This window comes from Coturnix japonica, chromosome 23 (assembly GCF_001577835.2).
Source record: "Coturnix japonica isolate 7356 chromosome 23, Coturnix japonica 2.1, whole genome shotgun sequence".
NCBI classification, from domain to species: domain Eukaryota; kingdom Metazoa; phylum Chordata; class Aves; order Galliformes; family Phasianidae; genus Coturnix; species Coturnix japonica.
In genome coordinates this window covers 4,203,907-4,225,344 of record NC_029538.1, presented here as the reverse complement: position 1 = coordinate 4,225,344, position 21,438 = coordinate 4,203,907, and the positions used below count along the sequence as shown (strand labels likewise).

At 46.0% G+C, this 21,438-nt stretch overlaps 1 protein-coding gene across 1 annotated transcript in view; it reads right to left on the bottom strand.

The window, feature by feature from the left end:
- Nucleotides 1-21,438, bottom strand: part of CSMD2 (CUB and Sushi multiple domains 2) — a 187,233-nt gene that overhangs the window by 53,259 nt on the left and 112,536 nt on the right. The window contains exons 25-36 of the mRNA XM_032448955.1: nucleotides 21,096-21,287; nucleotides 20,147-20,273; nucleotides 17,802-18,004; nucleotides 15,690-15,881; nucleotides 13,335-13,473; nucleotides 12,784-12,971; nucleotides 7,389-7,583; nucleotides 6,466-6,582; nucleotides 3,868-3,981; nucleotides 3,597-3,692; nucleotides 2,091-2,294; nucleotides 1,441-1,565 (exon numbers count right to left, since the gene is read on the bottom strand). Coding sequence (XP_032304846.1) covers nucleotides 1,441-1,565; nucleotides 2,091-2,294; nucleotides 3,597-3,692; nucleotides 3,868-3,981; nucleotides 6,466-6,582; nucleotides 7,389-7,583; nucleotides 12,784-12,971; nucleotides 13,335-13,473; nucleotides 15,690-15,881; nucleotides 17,802-18,004; nucleotides 20,147-20,273; nucleotides 21,096-21,287 — 1,892 coding nt within the window. The remainder of the gene's footprint in view (nucleotides 1-1,440; nucleotides 1,566-2,090; nucleotides 2,295-3,596; nucleotides 3,693-3,867; nucleotides 3,982-6,465; nucleotides 6,583-7,388; nucleotides 7,584-12,783; nucleotides 12,972-13,334; nucleotides 13,474-15,689; nucleotides 15,882-17,801; nucleotides 18,005-20,146; nucleotides 20,274-21,095; nucleotides 21,288-21,438) is intronic.

Here is a 21,438-nt window from a genome sequence, read left to right as displayed (position 1 = left end):
CAAGCATCTACTTCCAAACACTGTATGTAGCAGGAGGGAAGAATCCTTTAAAATGCTTCTTTGACATTACATTTTCTACTTCGACATGCAATAGCTGCATTTGCACAGCAAAAGAGGTGAGAAACAAATGCTTTTAGCAACCTGCTGTAATAGCTGCTTTTCTCTATGCTCAGCAGATGTACACAAAAACAGCTCCATGGGCTGAGAAACTGACAGCAAGAGTCTGCATTCAGAACACAGCAGTGCAAAATACAGACATTTATTTACATCACTTTAAAAATTAAGTGAATTATCACCTCCTGATCCCAGGAGTTCTGAACAACTTGCAAACTGCCTCAATTGCTGAGATGTTTAGCTGAGCTAAATGGATCCTCCTGCCATTTAGGGGTTTGGAGCATGGCTAAAATTTCAGATGAACAGAAAGAAATTGACAATAAGTGCTGAGGGTTTTGAAAACACAAGGTTAAATGGCTTCAAAAACAGATGAGAGAAAATAGGAATTTGCTGGACCTGGCAAAGGGCACAAGCTGGTGTTCCAGGCTTGGCCATCATGCTCCCCAGCTCTCACTTCAGCTCTGAGTTACACTGGTGACATCACGTAAGACCATCCCTGCAGAAAAGCAGAACTGTAATCCAGCAGCACAGAGCTGATGTTTCAATATAACTGGTGAGAGAAGCACAATATGGCAGAGAAGGAGGAATCCACCTGCAAGTCTTTTGGCCAAACACACAACAGAGAAATAAAAGCACTTTGGGAACAAAACCCTCGCAGACAAAGAGGTGAAAAGAAGACAGAAACCCTCTGTTAATGAGAAGAATGAAGCTATTAAAGAATCCATCTTCTCTGCATCAACTGATGCCAGTGTAATGCGTGGTGAGATACCTTCTGTAGGGTGAAGTGCACACATGCTGAATGGGAACATAATCTAAACCTTGGTCTCTAATGTTGGGCTTAATTCTCACCATCCTCTAGCAGGCAGGACTCTTTCTGCAGAGAAACGATAAGGACCACACAAAACCTGGAGAGCCCATTTACCTGGAGACAATGAACAGCAAAGCTCTAATTGTATAATCATACTGCTGTAACTCTGCTGGCAGAACAAAGCTGCACCGGCAATCTGAGCAAGCTGCTCTTCCTTGGTACAGCTTACAATGCTTTCAAAGTTGCATAATCAAAGAGTATAAAGGTATTTGCCCAAAGTATCATAATTATTTTGTTACAGCAGAACAGCCACATGGTTCCAACTATTTCTCATGGAGAGTGCCTCCAGGAGGCAAAAATCCATAGGAATATTACCCACTTACGGCAGCTGCAGTGTAAATGAACATCTGATTCCAGAGAATTACACGTTCAACCCATCTCAGCTTCCTAGCACAAAGCCTCTAAGTGCACTAGATGCTGTGTTTTCTCCTTTCTGTATTGTGCTGCTAACTCAGTACCTGGATCCCTGCTCCCTCGGGGACTGATATCTTCCACACACAGTTGAGGCTGTTCAGGTACGGCTCTGGGAAGCCAGGGGAGAGGATGGTGCCTTTGCGCTCAGTCAGATTTCCACCACACGGCACTGGAATGAGCAAAGCAATGCTTGAACATGAAAGGGTTTGGCTTCTATACAAGAACACCCTCTTTAAAGTATTTATTCATTGGAAAAAACAAAAAGAAAAACCACAAGCAGAATTGGATCACGATTTAAGGACATGATTTGTAGGAATAATCTCTTTTCAGTAACTCTCCCAGGTAACTTCTATCAGCAGCTGCAAGCAGTCCTGATGTGAAGGCAGCACAGAGTGTTTCAGCATGTGACCTTGTTCAGGACTGCTCTCCTCTGAAGAAAAGGAAAGCATTTTCAGATCCTATCTACATTAGATGTTATCCTCGGTTGCAGAACTGAGAACTGGATCCAGTTGTCCTTTCTCCAATATTCAAGGCTAACCACTCTTGTTCACGAACAAGCCTGTTTGTACATGCAAGGTAAGAAACAGCTTTCTTGGTTTTCTTCTAACCATCCCAAAAGATGTTGCTTATTTTCCTAGTACAAGTAGCTGTATCATTGTGCCTTTTGCTCACCCCCCAGGCCCAGGACACCTACCCACACACGTAGGTACAGAGACGTTCCACTGAGCCAGTGCTCCAGGCATGGTGAGGCACTCGATGCTGCGGGAGCCTTGCAGGACGTAGCCGGCGCTGCACTCAAAACGCACCACAGCCCCCACTGCAAAGTCGCTGCCCAACCGCCGGCCATAGCGTGGCTCTGGGACTGAGCTGCACTGTGTGGCACTGGTGCGAGGAACCGCTGGCGTGATACAGGAACCATCAGCAGATGAGCGTGCAATTGCAAAGCAAAAGGAGGGAAAAAAACACACACACACAAAAAACATGAACAGGATGGTTAAAGCATCAGTACATCAGGAGAGGAGTACGGGCAGTTAGCTCTGTGAGGATAGAGGTCAGCTTTTGGCTCTGCATTTGCTCAGCACAACCTGTGCCAGAGCACAGCAAAGCCCATGGTCAGGACCAGGAAGGGCAGGCAACGCAACCTTGCAGATGCAAGTTACCTTTCTCTTGTTGTCAAGTTAAAGATCCAACAATAATAACATAGGAATTTGATGATGGTAAAAGCCCAAAGAGTGGCTGAATCCAAACGTAACCAGTGGGAAGGAAAAGAAATAACATTGCAACCAAACTTCTGTCAATTCAAGTGTTACTTAAAATAAAAGTTTGTTTAAAGATCAGAATACGTACTATTAGATCCCATCCAAGGAAGGTCAAAACTGGGCATTCCTCTTGCTTTTACTATTGCAGCAATCACTGAGGAGTGTGCAGCTCATAACTAGCACACAGGAAGGGGGAAGTAATCTTTACTGATTCCATTAAAATATTCGTTCTGGCAAAATCTGTAATGATTACTACAAAATCCAAAACATGCCTTACTTCATCCCTGGAGAAGGTACAAGTAGTCCCTGCTGCCCGAGGTCCCTTTTACAGTAACAAATGTGAATGCTTGGCTGAATCACAACTAGACAAAACATGTGGGTGAGAAAAACACTTCTGTTTTCCCACACTTCTGTACATCACTTTCTATTTACTACTTTAAAATCTCTAAGTGGGACTCACTCGATGCAATGCAAGCTGTTACTGAAAGGATCAAAGGGCAAAAGTTTGACAGCAGGAGACCTAAGCCTATGACACGCAGAGAGGAAGGATTTTACAGAGCTGCTAGACAAGTGTTCAGCTGCTTACGCTGAGAAATATGATAAAATGCCAGTGGGAAAAACTGCTTGGGTATAAATCTCAAGAACTCACTGTGTATGCAGGCATGATTCAATGAGATACTTCTGATACTAATCCTGGGATGTGCGAGGGCTGAGGCTGAGTGCGAGTGGAAGGTCTGAATACTAAGTACCTCCAGGAACCACAGACACCTGCAAGCCCCCTGCTACCCTCTCCTTTGGTATTACCTGTTCAGACAGAAAGTGCACAATGACCCACAGATGCCAAAGGCTGTTAATAATGTCTACATCGCTTGGAGACATATTTTTGACCGTTATCTCTTAAAACCTACCCAAGGACACCTTCAGAACACAGCTATACTCACCTTGGTAGACAAAATGAAAGCCTTTGGCTGTAGATTGACCCTTGGAACTAAATTTGATGAGAATCTGGTTGGTGGTAGCTAATGGCAGTGATTCACCTGGATGGGGAGAAAGAATAAAAACAGAAGACAGATTACAACATCAGCTATATCAATGGCTTACCAAAGCTTCTCTAGAGCTTGCACACAATACTGTTTTGCACAGAGCAAAGCATTAAAGATCAGACTATCTTTTAGCTTACTGTTTTCCACGGAAACAAGTGTAGGTCCCTACCTGTATGAGAGCCTGAGAGGGAGCTGAGCAGCCGGGAGTGCTGGTTGGGACCATCATGAACCTCAATGATGTCGTTGAGTGCAGTCTGGAAGAAGGCAAACTGCCCGAAGACCACTGCAGAGAGAGGCAGCCCATCAGGCAGGCCAGGCCATGCTGCGGCCTACAAAGCCAGGCCCTGAAATGAGGCCTACACGGCCAGGCCGCGAGCTGAGGCCTACACAGCCAGGCCCCAAGTTGAGGCCTACATAGCTAGGCCCCAAGTTGAGGCCTACACGGCCAGGCCCTGAAATGAGGCCTACATGGACAGGCCCCAAGTTGAGGCCTACATGGCCAGGCCCTGAGTTGAGGCATTTTAGGTGCTTTTATTTCAGGAAACTAGCAAGAATAACAAGGGCCTGACTGACAGCCCTGGAAAGTGGGAGTCCTTTATTTATCCACAAAGTCAGCATAACAGAAGCAGTAACCAGCCTCCCCCGTGTTTGTCTGCCAGTATGCTTTTAGCACTGATTCATAGGCCAAAAGGGACTGCTTTCTGAATCATCCCATTTGCCTGCCTACGTAACGCAAGGTATATAATTTCACCAACAGATAATTATTTATTATTTATATTGAGCCTCTGTCGTGAACTGAGTCCCCACTGCATTAGGTATTGTACAAAGCCTGAACAAAACAACAGTCTCTGTTCTGAAGGAATTATTTTCTAGACTGTGCCACTGTGGCCAGGAAGGACTACTGTAAGGGAGGAGGACGCTCACAATTTTGCAGCCAGCCAGCCCTAGGCTTGTCTATGGAGACTGCTAATAAGGCCATTAAGTGCTCTGGGTCTCACCGAGCACATTGTCAGTGCACCAGTGGGCATGCAGAGTTATAAGACGGGAGGAAAAAATAATGAGAGGTTCAGAGAGTTGTTTGTTTGTTTGTTCACTTAACTAGCGCAAAAGACTTCAGTTACTTATCACTGTTCTTCAGGATAAAATAACAGGTTCTTTTCCTCCCAAATCTGCTCATAGAAGTCTCACCCCCTACCCCACCTTTCTCTCCTCCCTTTGCATTTTCAAGTTATAAGAGCCCAGTTGCAGGTTCACAAGCTGAGAGGTCTCTTGCTGTGAAATTCATCATTCACCAAGCTATAACATTTGTTTCCTGCATATTCAGGTTTCCAGCATAGCTTTGATGCTAGGAACACTGAAAAAGTGACGACAGCACACCCTGATGCCTGCTGTCCACAGAACCAGCAAAGTGAAGGAGATGGGAAATGCATAACATTTGCTACTAATGGTTTTCCGGGCTACTTTCAATGAAGCCGCTGAAAGGTAACGGGTGGAGAAAAGAAACTAATTTAGCTGTCATCCTATAGTTGGCAGAAATCACACTTGCAGACCAAGACTGCCTAGCCCATTAGATACTGTGTTTTTTAAGACAGTATCGAGACCAGCTGCAGGAAAGCAGGTTAAGAAGTGTGAATACAGAGTATTATTTCATCAGTTAGAGCTAGGAACTTAAATGTAACCCAGATCCATTTGGGCAGAAGGGCAATTCAAGTCAAGGGAGCTTATAACTGAAGTGAATGGCTTCCTTATTTCACATCTTGCTATCTTAGCAAAGAAAATCATAAACAACTGAAAAGGCCACAGGGACTGACTAGAACAAGATCAATAAATGTGCTGAGAAACTGTATCAAATAACAGAATTTAGAGACCTTCATCTGCCAGAGCTGTCAGTGCAAGTGCTCTTCCAGAGCTTTGAATTCCCTTGAAATAAGAAAATATGTTAACCAACACTAATACCCATCACGTTACCTGCCTCAAATGTTCCTACAGTGTCCACCATGCTTTTATCCTAACTGACCAAAATTAAGTGGCACTGGGGTCTATTAAAAGAACGATGATCCATTTAAATGAGTCTGACTTTAATGTGCACTTATGTCTCAATTCAGCAGACAGACTGAATGAACAAATAGATGCAGAATATCAGCTCATTCAAGCATGCTACCAAAACACAGGCGCTGTCAGAACTTCATTTACCAGCAAGCTTTCCCTTTCCTCCATCAGAAAGTGCTTTCCTTTAATCTGTAACTGTACCATATTCATCTAAAAGCATATCACGCACACGTCATGATGAACATGCAAGAAGAATAACATCTACAAGGAAGCTTTAATCAAGCAGGTTATAATAAACAATACAAGTGCCTTCCCTATCTCAGAATGCCTGGGAAAGCCACTGTTCCAGTTTTGACAGCTCATCTTTCAGCTGACCATAGGTACCATATAACACCAGACAGGAGCTAGTTCAGTTCTGATCACTGAACAAGGTAGTCAGAATCTTCAAAATACACCTGGAATTGCTCAAGCAATACGATTTGATTTACACAGTATTACCTGTAAGCCCTATAGCTTCATGTCAACAAAGCTACACATGTATGTGCTTCTTCATGCAGACTATTTAGAACCTCAGTTAGAATGCATTTATGGCCAACGCATTTCATACTCTCAGAGTCTGCTGTTAGTACTAAGCACCATGAATTATATTTCTTGCTGATTCCGCTGCCTCATCAGAATAAAATCAAGTGTCTGAAAATCTGTCAAGAAAGAACAATACCGTAGTCCTTTGGCACGACGATGAAGTACAAGCAGACCTGTCCACTGGTGTAATTCTGGGGATAATTAGGAGAGAGGACTACACCATCTGAGCCCGTGTACTGACCACCACAGGGTGCTGTAAGATGAAGATGAGAGGAGATCACTGAGTGTACCCCTCCCACAGCCTGCCCAGAACCACCAACCTTTCTCCTGCAGCTCTCAAATCCATCTCTGCACACGTTTTGTAATTCTATGCAGTGTCAGCTGCCCCGACCTATGATCGATTCCGTGCTTCAGGCATTGCAGCTCTCTCTGCAAGTTCTTATTAAGAAAAATAAGGCTTATCCTAACCTGAGTTCATGCCTGCTTCACATTTAATTATTAAGACCATGCTGAGGCTAAGGGATGCCATGTATGGTATTGTAGCCTAATGGGTGATTTGCACTGCTCTCCATCTGCTCTCAGAGCTCAGGGCTTGACAGCATGAGCTTCTGCTCTTTTTGCCTTTCCCAGTGGCAGAAGCCTAGCTCTGATGGGAGCCCAAGGTCCCATTCTTCCTGCAATCAGACTACAGCTATCTCTTCTGCCATTCCTTATGCTAAGAAGGTCTAACTGCAAAGCCATCATTTAACCATTTTCTCCTTAAGCCAGAAAACAACACATAAACACACAAACACAACACTGAACATCTAAGAAATCTCAATTATGACCCCGCTCAGGACAGCACGTGCTTAAGGGCTTTGATTAGCAGGGAGTCAGTTAAGCAAATGTTTAAGTAGGCTCCTGAATGCAGAATGAAGTCAACTCCTCCTGACCGTAAGGTGTTCGAAATGAGAGAATTATGGAACACATTTCTGTCCTTGTGCAATCAGTTCTACACCAAAGGAACACCAAGTGCTGCAATGGAATAAACTGCTTTAGCACTGGGCCCTTTCCCCTTACCTGTACAGGTGGGTTGGGGTTTGTTCCACGCAGGTTTCCCATCCTCTCCCATTATGCAGGTCAGAGTGGAGACCCCTTCGATATCATACCCTCCATCACAGTAGTAGGTGATTGTAGATCCCAGTTTCAGATCTGTACCCACTCGTGTACCATTTTTAATTGATCCAGGATCAAAGCACGATTCCCTGGGATTTTCTGTAAGATAAAATAGCCAACATCTTTACTGGTCTGGTACAGCTGCTTTCAAATTGTGGGCAATGACATTATTTTTGCTGCAGATTCTCACTTAAGCACATCACAAACACCGACAGCACTTTCAGGGCTTAGTTTTCAAGCATTCTCTGGATCTGAGGAGTTATTTGGGTCAGATTCTGGTCCAGATCATTCACTGATGCTCAGCTCCAGTACAAATACACTGTAAGAAGGAAAGCTTTGCTTCACACGCATTAACAGATACTCAAAATCCAATCAACAAGGCAACTATCTACACTCACCCTCCTTCTTCCACAGGAGGTTGCAGGAAACTCAGCAAGCCAGGACATATTGAACACAGATTGAACATACAGTGCATTTCAGATGTGCTACATCTGTTCACATTATCTCATTGGCACCTATCACGTCAGTATCTGAGAGCTGTCTGCTCTCACCATGCAGTGCAGTGCCACGTGCTCGCTGGTTGACTCTCCAGATGTGCAGCACGGTTGCAATTACTGCACAATGATTACAAGTAATTAGACAAAATGAAGGCGTTTTTCTCTGTTCACTGTGCCCTGCAGTGTTAAAAACCCCATTAACATATGAGAAATCCAGTAAAGACTGAGAGGTTTCAGGACTCGGATGTTTCTTTCCTTCCTCTGAGGGCATTTTTTTCTTTGCTTCGTTCTTTCTTTTCTTTTTCTTATTATTTTTTTATCCTGCACAAAATATAATTAGAGGCTCTGATTAATCCCACTCTTCTGTCGTTTGGAAACTGCTCATTAAAGATGAGGGTTTTTCTGAGAGCAATGGGTTTGCGAACAATTATAATGTGTTTAAGTATTAAATCACGGGCTTTTAGTATTTTGGGAAGGGGTTGGAGGGAGAAGGGAGAAAACAGCCAAGCCCTCAGGTCTTACCACCAGGAGCAGCTTCCACTTGGTTTATTCCTAGAACAACCAGCTCCCCATTTTGGGGACTGTTTCTTGCATCAGCCACCTGGGGAGCTGAGGATGAGCAGGGCAGATGTGCAGCCCAGAGCCCACTGCAGCACATAAGCCCTTCACAAGACTAAGTGCTTCATCTGCACTTCCAAAGTACTTATTCAGTTCTGCAAGTCTTTATCTCCCCGCATTGCTAACATTCACTTTTAGACCCTTTCATACAAAAGCTGCTCCCAACCTTTTCTTATGACTCTTGTCATGACTCTCTTGAGGGTCTGTGCCTTCAGGGATACCACTCACCTCCTGACACACCAGTATATCTCTGCTGAATGGCCCCACTCCTCCTCAGTGGTACAAAGGAAGGAGCTCAAGGAAGCATTGGGTTGTGTTGACAGCAAAAGACTCATAGAGGGACGTAGAAAAGCCACAGCTAGAGCAGCCTTTGATTTATTGGGCTACAAAGCGAGAACAGTGCTTGCTCATTTAGAATTAATGCTTTATTTTCAATCACCCACTTTAGAAGTTGAGGACTTCACCACCATGTCCCAATTAACATGGAGTCAGGCTGCCAAATGTTTAGAAAGGAATCGAGACACAAATGCCATGAGAATTGGCTCATTAGCCCACGGAAAGCAGAGATTTTCTGCACTTCCCCTCTTCTTTCTCAAGGAAAACTCAAAGCCTGCAGGAGCTCCTAGACAGAGAGGTCAGGCTTTTATCAGCGCGTTCAGAACAGCTCCATCAAAGAGCATTGTCTGCCCCGCACATCACCAGCTCCATGCCTGTGAACACATGCAAGCCTTTAATAAGCTCTAAGCCTTAAAGCAACACCCGGAGAAAATGCTTAAAAGAGTTTTTCACAGCAGTCATCATAGACTGAAGAGAAGACAAATTACATCAGGATCTCCCAGCCCAGGCGCAGCAAAGCCTCCTCCCACTCATCCCAGCAAAGCAGACTGCCTGATCCAAAGAGAACCTCCATCCTTCCCCATGACGTTGTTTCAAGCTCAAGCATCATTTCCCATTTGTTTCAACAGCAAACAGCAATGGATGTTTTTTAAACAGCTCGCCTTGCACCAGACTGTGCTCAACAGTGTTTCTGCGACGAATTTCCACCTTAAATAACCCATAAGTAACGCTGAGTGTATGTTTATATGCTCAGGATGGGCAAAATACTTCTGGCAAAATAATAATGGGTTTGAAATAAGGTGAGGTTTTTCTGCTTTTTTTCTTTCCCCATTCCTCTGGATGGGTGAAAAGTAATCAGTTGTGCTTCATTTGCTTTCAATTTCACGCCTCTTCACTTTTGGCCTGAAACAGCAACAGGAAGCACGAAAAAAGCATGAGAAAACCTCCTGCTTTGGAGCACCTCACGTGGGAACTCCTTCCCACTTTGAGCCCTACACATGAGGAGCCAGACCTGAATGAACAGTGCACGCCATTGGGATGGAGGTGGGAACCATTGGGCTCATGGCCATGGCTCCTTTAAATGGACTGCAGCCAGATTTGGGGAGTGCTCTGCAGCCATCAATCTCCCAGCTATAACTGAGGCACAGCAACATAATCTTGGTTCAGAAGCTAATAAATACGGAGATACTGAGATAAAGACTTGAAAAATATTCTTAAGCAACCACTGGAACAAAAGATAAATTTGGGGAAATTGAAAGCAATGTCTTTCCTGTATTTAAGCTTTTGTTTTGTCACTGTCCTTCCTATTGTGTAACGAAGAACTTATCATCCTTTTGCTTTGCTAGACTAATGCTTGTCAGGCTCCAGTGAATCTGCTACGAACAAAGCAAGCTGCTTGCAGTAACAGCAGCTCTAACCAAGCTGGTGTTGCAAAGAAGCATTTTGTTAAGGACTGTGATAGCATCTCCAGACCTTGATGGGATGCCTGAGGTGAGCACTTTTCCAGCCCTAAGCCAGAACCTGCTCAGCACAGTTTATTCATCCCAAAGGATGCAATTCCTCCCTGGCTGCAATGTGCACTGAAGTTCCACCTTCCCCTCTAAACCAAGCCAAGGCTTTACGCAGACCATTAACCAAACCTCGCTACACTGAAGTATATGTGCACTTATGCTTTTTGCTTGTAACCTTAGTTTGATTTTCCCTTTTGCTCCGCAGCTGACATGGGTACAAAGCAGAGATGTGTGCTCATCTATCAGAAATCCCTCTGGGATCGCACATCAATGTGGTTAAATGGGGACCCAGCCGAGCTGCGGATCTGCCCTCCATCACCTCTATGGCACTGCTGCATTCCCACTTCATTCTCACAGCCACAAAAATCAGCATAATAAAAGCCAAACTCATTCTTTTTCTCTGTTTTCTCCACTCCTCCCGGCCCCAGAGGACAACTTTCTCTAGAAGAGCCATTGCCCCTGAAACAATTTCAGCTGAAGCATCCAGGCTGTTTGAAATTCACCCCACACTCCATAGCTGCAGGCTAGCGGTACAGTCCCAGTCCCAAGGAAGATGCAGGATTTCAAGGAGGGGCTGACAGATGGCTGCTTTGTTTTTCCACCCAAATATCACTAAACGAGGACTACAAAACCCCTGCTAATTAACAGCATTTCACATAGAGCTGACACAGGGCATGCAGGGAGGTAGGGGCAATAGCCTATGGTGTCCTGCAGCACTGACCAGGCACAGCAGGGCAGCAGTGGGGCAGTGTCTTTGAACTGTACTTGGGATTCCACGCTGGCAAGGAGCTGAGCTCAGTGTTTGATTTCCTTTCACACACGCTCCCCCCTGCTCTTCTTTTCTTCTTCCTTCAATTCCCATAAGTTCTATATGCAGCTGCTTATCGGACCCGGATCCTGGGTTCCTTTTAAAGTGTGGGGAAATTAATGAGCGAACCTAAAGCCTCATTCTTTTCTCCCAGCAGTTTGGCTTTTTGGGAAGCACACAGGCACAATTAACACTGTAGGAGTGTTTAGGAGAAAAAGGCATCGCACAACAACCCTAATTTAATGAGATTTCATTTGTTAACCACTTTATAACTGCCCAAAAAGGAAAAGAAGAGAAACCCAAGACTTAATTATCAGTGAAATTCATTCTAATGATAACAGAAAACTTTTAATCTCTCTGATCTTAAGCAGTGCTGGTCATCTTCATCCTATGATCCCACACCTTCACTGCAGGGAAACCCATCTGTTCTATATGAATAATAGGAACTGCCATTTTGTTATCATTTAACCTTCGGTCAGGTGAACTCAATAGCAGGAACCACTGATGGAAGTGGAACTGGAAAAGGGAAGAGCCCGAGCACAGTGAAAGCAAAGCAGCAGCCCATCAGCTCTCCAGCTCAGCCCATTACTGCTCCCACAGCACACAGCTGGGCCAACAAGACTCAGCAGCATGAACACAAAGCCATGCTTCACAGTGGCACACATCCAGTACATCTGAAGCCATTAATGCTTTTTTTCCCCATACATATACTCGTATGTATAGACCACATAAGCCTGAAGAATCATTTCTTCGTAGCTCTGTTTTTTTTGCAGCTCCTGTCTTGCATAATCCTGGCTCATGAGATCTGGTTTTTCAGAGCCTATTTTTAACGACAGTGTGTAACAACTCTATTCTTCTGCCTACAAACAAGCAACAGGCTTTGCCAAAGCCTCCCTTTTGCTCTCTGTCTCCTGGAGCAGCAGTGCCAGCTCTGTCAGTCTCATCTTGCTCCATCAACAGAGAGCTAAAAGCATCCAGGGAGAACTCCAACCACTGCCTGTGTGTCCCATAGTGGGAGCTGAAGCCACCAGAAAACAGAGGTTTGTTCCCTCCTTAAGCAAACAAGAAGAAAAGTGAACTCAATACACAGCCAAGAACTGAATATTGTGTTCTTGTTACTGATTATTACTGAATTTTTAAGTAAACCCTTCGGAACCTTAAGCAAAGCAAAACGTACAGATTTCAGGAGAGCTCCATTGATTCAAAGAGAGCTGAGCATCCACCTCTGTGATCCTCACCTCCACCTCCAGTCACCCAGCTGCTCCCGAATGACTTAACCAACGCTTCAGATCGAGATCCCAATACAGGGTGTGCAGGTCTGCACCTCCTTCCTCAGACAAAGCTGCTTTTGCTGCTATGAATAAACCATACATCCATGGCATTGCGTGGTGTTCCTAACAAACACTCAATAGTTTGATCATTTCTGCTGCTCAAAGCTGAAATTAAATGGCATTTTCTGCTAAGGGGAGGACAGAGCTATTTCAGTTCACTGCAGTCGAACCCCAAGTCCTGTGATGGGCAGCTCTTACCTGTGTATTCAATGACAAATCCAGTATTGCTGACTGAGGCATCGCTCCGGAAGGCGAGGAAGAGGCTGTTACTGCTGCTCTCTATCCTCTCAGGTAGCTGGGAGCCATAAAAGCTTCCAATCAGGGGGCTGAGCGAATCGGGTCCGTCGTAAATGTGAAGGAAATCATAGCCAGGCTCCAAACTGAAGCTGCAAGGAAAAATAAAACAAAAAGGAAGGGGGTATGAAGCATCAGCATGCTGCAGTAGTAGCCCCTGAGAGAACAACAGGCTGGGGTCTGGGCAGCCCCTGCCCCCAGCTAAAGACAGACACCTCTACCTCCATTCTGTACATATATAAGCATCAAGGAGTGGTGATACAGTCAAGTTTACACCCAATGATGCTACAGGGGTCTCCTATGCTGCACCAATGACACGGTTATATTCAGGGCCAGTCCTACCAGCTCTGGGTTGCACGGAGACTTGGGCCAACAGGCAGCCCAGAGCCAGGCAGTGCCCCTGGGACAGCATCTCCTCCCCAGCCCACAGAAGGGAACAGCTTTGGGGTACGTACATGTTAAACACCAGGGCAATGACATAATCAGGAGAGACGGTCAGCTTCCAGTCGCACTCCTTCCCCGGCGGGTAGGGCTCTGGGTACTGCGGGGACAGGATCACTCCTGCTGGTCCCGTCAGGATCCCTCCACAGGGAGCTGAAGGCAATCAGGCACAAGGAAACATTAAAAATAGCAGATGAGATGCAAGGAGGGAGGAAAAAAGAGGGAGGTGGATGGATATGGGGACAGAGAGGCAGCCTGCGAGGCCATCAGATGCTCTAGGTGCTATACAGAGAAAGAGCTACAGGTGCTGCTGCCATCTTCATAAGCTAAACCAGGACCCAAAAGGAGACAGAGCTACTTTGTGCTCTTCTGCTGTACAGGCAACTCCAGGTAACGTCTGGCCTGTCGCTAAATAAGTGGAAATGCTGTCTGGGACTAATGATGTGATGGCGTTTATTACGCTCACCAACACATTAAGTGCCAAGCTGATAGAAAAATCAATTATTACCTTTTTTAAGGCTGAAAGTGCCTGCGTGTATTTCCACAGCAGCAAATACTCGTGATTGATTTCTTTGTCAGCCTTTCCGCAGTTCCTTCGTAAGGGTCGATGCCCTAAAATCCTCCCTGCTGCTCAGATCAATCCCCCCCCTACACTGCAGTGGGGTGAGCAACCAGCAGCATACAGCACTGCAAGCACCTGATGGGAACTGAGCTGTGTGGGGCAGAAATGGGGGGGGGACATCATAGGGCTTTGGCATGAAGGTCTGCATGTGTGTGTCTGTATGTGTGTGTGCATCCAGTAGCACTCACTGCACACCTCCAGGTAACAGGTAGCATTTCATGGGGCTGCAATGTAACAGATCACATCAGAGAGCAAAATAAAGCCCTTGGCCCAAAACTTCTCTAATCATGGAGACTGCAGGCAGCAGATCTGCCACCCATCCTGAACAGGGAGCTTGGAGGAACCACAAGCAAGTATTCCATATCAACCTTCACCTCAGGTTGCAGGGTGCCCTGCTCTACCAGATGTATGTTATGGGAAAATTGAGAAGAAACTAAAACACGCTCATTTCTGAACAGCTGATGGGAAACGACTGCTTAACACCCTCTAATTTCCTTTGAAAATCCCACCCGTAGTCTCCAAAGGATTTGGTCTGGAAACTCATTCAAGTCGCAGCTATTTGGATCCAGGCTTCAAATGCCCCAAATCTCAGGGGTTTATTTCAGTGGACGTTTTGGTTCAGCCCACATTGTTTAGCGACCTCAGAAGTTGTACAAAATAGATGTGAAAACCTATTTGAAATGCTAAGTACAGTCATCAAACCCAGACCTTCAGTTAAACCCCATTTTCTCAATCAGCTCTAACCAGGCAGCCCGTTACGCAGTGACCATACAGCTGCCATTATCTGACTACTGATTACTTCTCCAAATCCTTTGCCAGCGAGGGAAGGGAAGGAGCCAGACATTGCTTTCAGTTTCGTCACAGAGCTCACATCTACAACTGCTCTGCTCAAAAAGGACCCATCGCAGATCTCCGTGTCAAACTGCCTGTGTGAACTGATCCACGAGAGATCCCATGCTTGGATTAAGGCACTGATTGTGCAGCTCAGCTTCTGGAGTGCAAGAAAACTAAACAGGAGAGGGATGATGAGATGGGCATGACATGCACTTATAGCTCCAGGAAGACCAGAAGGACCGTCCCCATCGGGCTGAATGGGTGCCACAGCAGATCATCAGGACAGTCACTCAGAAATGAAGTCATCCTGGAGGGAGCACAGATCCTTTGCGTGCTGCAGGAGCTTCCTAGCTGGCATTAAACCAGATGTTAGAAGCACAACTGATTTTCCCTTTCTTGGGATAACACCAAACCAGAAGGAATGAAGTTACAGGATGAATAATTTGTGGCTACCGTTTAACAGGCCAACACAGCTGATGCTTATTGCCCCCATGTTCTTAGCATGACTGAATTTGTGTGTTGTTGACAAATGGGAGCTTCTTTTATCACTTTATGAGCTCAAAGAGGACGTCAGAGAGTTCTCTCTTTGGAGTCTGTTATCTCCTCATGCAGAAATCATTTACCCGTGACCCCAATCTTCTCCACCGACCTGAGTTTTCAACAAGCCTTTCATTTTGACTTGTCAGGTCACATATTATCACTTACACTGCATCACGTCCTATGAGCTTCCAGCACTAACTAGACTCTCATTGCCTCAGACACTCCAGGGACGAACCTGACGTGGCTGAGACATGTGTACCTCGACGTGCATCTCTACAAACCAGGTGGGACTCGTCCCCTTCAGACGGGGACATCTTGCAGTAAAACCATGCAGGGAAGCCAATGCAATGGGAGGAGGGATGCTGGCTCATACCTGTGCAAGACGGGGGGTCCGGCTGCCAGAAGAATCTGTTCTCAATCTGCACACAAGTGATTTTGGCTTCCCCTTGCAGAGCATATCCTGGGTTACACTGGAAGACGATGGAGTCTCCTGCCTCCTTGCTGTCACCACTCCGGCTCCCATTCTGGGGGATCCCTGGGTCATTGCAGGAGGTGGCAGTGGAAACTGACGAGTATTAAAAATGCAGATTTAATATAAATACATTTTCTCTTGCTTTATACCATTTCTCATTGCAAAATGAAGAACCTTGCTTATTTCCAATGCTTTCACAACACATTACATTTCATAGGGGAACACCAAAGCTCCCTCCCTCTTTGCTACAGGTTAGGAAATGCTGTAAAACATTTTGCAGACCATTGGTTGCCAGGTAAGCTCATGAAGCTTCCTTCCTTCCCGGGCACTGCAGCACTGTCCTTAAGCACAAACCCAGGCCATGGCTTCCTGCTCCATCCTTCCTCCTTCAGGATCTCAAGTCATCGCACACACAAAAGCTGCCTTTAACTTTGCACTGAACATCTGCCACTCCAGCTGGTAGAGGCTCCGGGGAACCTCTTCAAGAACACGACACACAGTGCAAGTTTGATGCGTAAATGTGCACATGCGTCTTTATTTACCAAGTCCAGCCATCACTGATCTTACATGGCATTTTTTGAAGAATTCTATGTATGACACACTGCAAAGTAAACTCATCTGCTAGCACTTCTCACTTCCCCTGTGTGGGAGGGGAAATTTTGCCTTTAGCCCTGTGAGCATCATGCCTGACCTTTTGGAAACAGACCTGCCTTGTTGCCATGTCCCTGCAGGCTGAGCTGAGCCCTGCTGGTATCCCAGCCCTCCCCAGGCAGCTGGGGCAGACAGCACAGCTCCATTTAACTGCAGGGAAAGTCTTGGAGTAACCCAAGTTGTGCAAGCTTATATAGATCATTGAAGTTCACAAGATCCAAAACTGTCAACTTCTGAGCTTAGGGCTGGCTGCTTAGTCACACCTTGTGAACAAAGGCTTTGAGCAGAAGCATTCAATAAAGACCAGCTCTGTATCAGGCAGCAGAGCAGAGCTTATTTCCTGCTATGTTGATACGAGCCCATTACACCTAGCTGGTTTACAGCAAGCTCTTCTTAAAAGAGCCAGAGGAAATCCCTCACTTACTTTCTGTGCAACTGAAGATAAGGCAAGGCAGCATCCTGGTCCTCCCTGGCAGACAGACACGAGCCTGGCACTGAGCAAGGAAGGCAGAGCTCTCCTCTGCCATGGTCTCTCAGAAGGTCTTGCAGCATTGCCAGCCTTTCCCCTTAGAGCTGATTTGCTCTCCAGGCCACCCAACAGAGCCAGAACAGAAAGCTATGGGCAACAACTTGGGAGCGACAGAATCAGCTCTGCTGCTTTAATGTGCTGGAGTCCCAGAGAAGCTGCATCACCATTCAATAGTTCATCGAGTCATTTACTGCCATCTCCAAAATGGGCAAGTGCTGGTTGGGTACTGAAAAAGTCAGTGAAGGCCTGGAAACCTCTTTGCATATCGAAATGTATCGCCCTAATGTAATTGGAATAAATGTGCTTGCAAAGCCAGGTCTTAGGTAATGACCAGCAGGACTCAGGAAATGACAAACTGCAGTTGCATTACAGGCTGTGCTGCTGCTTGCAATGACATCTGTACAGCAAATAGAGCTTTTTGGGATCTGCATCTCAGGGGACCCAATTTGAGGCATTTTAAATAGACTTGGTTTGCAGAGGCCGCTGACCAACTGCTGTCAGAACGCCCAGCAGAAGCTGCCTGTAATGCTGCTGTCTCCAAGGGATGTGCTGGGAATGTGGTGGAAAATATCTGTAATTCCTTCTGTGTGTTCCACGATGTGCTGCTCTTTGCCTTGCTGCCAAACTCACCACTGCAAAGGTGACAGCAGCAAAAGGGAGCACAGAATTCAACTGCATTGCAAGGAGAAAATATGAGAGTCTTCTCTATGTGTGGAGACCCAAAAGCATAAATTGCCACAAGTTCTTGCTACTGCATTCAGTGCCATCTTGGGTACAGAAATCAAATGTAAAGACAAGCTTGGACAACACTGAGGAAAGAATGCAAAGCTTACCTGAAAACTGAATGGCGAAACCCTGTTTGCTTGTGAAGAAATCAGTGTTGAACTGCAGGATGACAGAATTGAAAGTACTGTGGACGTCGCTGGGCAGAACGGACCCACTCATCTCCTTCAGGAGGATCCCATTCTCCACCGGGCCGTCCCAGATCCTCAGCACATCGTGGAACTCCTCGGTGTGGAAAACCATGAAATGGAGTCTGTGAGGCACAAAGAACCAGAGATCAGACCCAAACTGAGCTCTGCCACCACTGCTGGGAGGGTTACAACAGCACTTATACCAACCTCAGAGCCACTGAATAGGAAAGGTGCTCTCCTGCTGTCTGTCACTATTTCAGCCTTCCACCAATATTTGTCTATAAATCCCAAGAGCTCCTACCTGCACACCTCCCTACTCAAACACATCCATCAATGGCCAACAGCAAAGACATGGGTAGCAGTGCTTTCTGAAATGCTGTCCCCTTTCTGGTTCTCCCTGCACCACTAACCTGGCCCCAGGCTCTCGAGCCGTAATGCAGAGGTCCAAAGGCAGCAGTCAGCCTCCAGCTTAAGTCCACTGCTGCTTTCACACTGCGTGTGCTCAGACCTTCAGCCAAGGACACAAGGAGAATGCGCAGCAGGGAGGCACAGAGGCTGCGAACTGGAGGACAGAGGCTTTGCCCTTGCTTTTACTGAGCTCTATTACAGATAACCACCGAAGTACTGAGAAACTTATTCCAAAAGGAAAATTAGCAGTAAATGTGTTCAGGTCCCTCCAGACAACTGATGGATTCTCGTGCAATTCACACGTTGTCCCTGCAGTTGCACACAGCAACAACCTTGGCCGTCCTTTTGCTTCTTTTTTTGCTGTCCTACAAGGAGCAGCTTTTTGTCTACCGATGAAATGCATTGATTTTTGTTACCTGCTCTCAGATCAAAGAATTTGCTCCTGGCACCGAGCTGATCTTGTACACCAGGGGGGGAAAGAAAAGGAAAGGAAAATAACACCGCTCTCTATTTAAATAGTGTCATGCTGGAAAAGAAACCCTCAGCACAGCATGAAGTGCCCCAGGGGTTAATGAAACAGGGCAGCAAAGTTGGGTGGCAAACAGCAATTGCAAACCAGGGAGTGTATGTGTGTCTGTTAACACATGGGCACAACTAATCCCCTCTCACAGCACAACCCTTTATAACTTTCATGGCAGTAATGGACACACTCGTTTCTCTCTCTCATTCCTTCCTTTCCTTCTCCTCCTTCCGCGCAGATACAGCTTTATTCAAAAAGCTGTGGTGATTAATTTTAATGTAGGTTATAAATGAGGGCTTTATACAATTACATCATGCGTGAAGAGGATTATTTTTCCAATGGATTACCATAAAAATGAACTTGCTGAGAATGTGCTCTCAACTACCCAGAGATCATCTGTTCTCCTGTGCCGTCAAATAAAGGAGCAGAAGAAGGGAGCTTTCATCTCTGGTGACAAAGGGAGGCTCTCAAGGTGGACTGCCATACATATGCCTGGCATCACTGCATCCCTTCATTCCAGCCCCAGCCCCTTCCAAGCTCTGTGATGCTGCAAACACGAACCCAAAGCTCTTCTCCCAATGATACTCTAACAGTGGACAGGACTGAGTTGGCTGAAGCAGATTTTAGATGAAGCCACCTCTTGTACTTTTTGGGGGAACAGAAGTGGGGGCTCATGCCTACATTGTCCAACAGAAACCTGCAGAATCCTTTACAGCAGAAGGACAGAAAGAAGAGAATTAAACTGGAAGTTACACGGGCAGGAATTGAGCTGGCTCTGCTCTTCCTTCTACAAGCAATATCAGAAAGCATCCGTTATTGAGCCGCTCTGAGAGCGCACCTAATGGAGGGAATTTCTCCATTAAGGAAGAAAGAAAATACTGAAGCAGGTCTATCCCCACATAATCTATTGACAAAAGCACCGCGGCGCTCAGCGTGATGAGCAGTCAATGCTGAAGAGCAGATGAGTGCTGATACAGCAAGGGCTCCGTGGTGAAGGCAGAAGTGCATGTTCAGAAGCCATCCTGAGCCTTTCCCCTTATGAAAGCAACTGTAATTTATCTGTTCTTCTTATGATAAAACCATAAAACAATAAGATTACAGTATGAAAGCTGGGTGTTGGGCCTCATTTTTCCAGCTGGAGACCCCCATGCCTCACCATTCATTCTCACAAGTCCATTTTGGTGCTAACTTACTCCCACACTGCAAATGGATCCATCCATCCAGACCAGATCCATCGCTGCCTTCCATTCCCCTTTCCTGGGATGTGATCTTCCAAACAATTTTATACAGTTTTATAAGCTGAAAGTAAAAACCAGCACAAAGAGCTTCTACTCACCCTATCGTGCAACCAGCTTCTGCCTCTATGGACCAAATGCAGTTCAGGTTGTGATCGTAGGGTGTGGGGTAACCAGGGGACAGAATCCGTCCTGACGTCTCTCCTTTGATAGAACCCCCACACTCAGCTGGAAGAGACACGTGGGTTAGTGAGAAGATTCGCTGCATATCAGGGCTCCTACCTGGCAACAACACAAACCTCAGCCTAGCAATACAACAGAGGATTTGTCCCCGTTTAGAGATTCTTACAGCCTACAAGACAAAGCAAAGGAGTCGCTGCATTCAACTAAGGGAGAGTCATCAAATAGCACTTCCTAACAGCTGATGTGTTGTCAGAGTTCCCCTTCACCTACAGACGAAGGCTGTAAGAACTTTGCTGTGCCCTGGAAACCCTCATTACTCCCACGGATTTGGATGCACAAAACTCAACAGCAGAGTTTTCTAAGCACTAAGATCTTCATCTGGAGAGTTACAGCTAAAGGGGAAGCCGGGACTTGGCGAGGAGAAGACAGAGGGAATTAAAATACCCGAAAAATTGGAATGAGGTGTCATGTAGCTCTCAAGTCAACACGGCTCTGATGTGTCAAACGCCAGGATACGCTGCTGTCTGCCACTGCCAGGCAGTGCTGCTGCATTTAACACAATGTGTTCATCAAGTGAAAGGACAAGGACTGCAAAAGCAGCAGCCTCCTTGCAGAGAAGCACGAAACCTCGTCCAATCTGTGCTCACAGCAGTGCTCTGTGTTAACACTGCCTGGAGAAGTTTGTTTTGCAGCTATCGCTGCTCTCCATCTGAAGATGCCTTACAAGGGATCCTTATCATTACCTTTTGATGTAGATGGCTGCAATCAATATTAAAGATAATATCGCATGTAATAGCTACAGAGATAGGAAGGGCGTTGGTGCAGTGCCCACAAGCAAAGAATGCAATGGAGGGCAAGAGCTCTCACCCACACAGGTTGGCAAGGGTTGATCCCAGGCTCTCCGCTCCCCAGTCAGACACACCAGCACTCTGCTGCCCCGCAGGGTATAGCCAGGGTCACAGCTGAACGACACGGAGCTGCCAGCAAAGTGCCCCTCATCGTGGACCTTGTAGCCAAACTGCGGGATGCCGGGATCCTCACATTTGATGAGTTCAAAACCTGGATGGGAGAAACAGCATCAGATCAAGCATTTAACAGTAAGAATGTGTTAACACAAAACCACACTGAGTCTCTTCCTCCTAAGAAAATGCTCTGATGGAAGAAACAGCCCATTCAGAATTCTGTTTCTTGTGGGCAGAGCTCCTCTCCC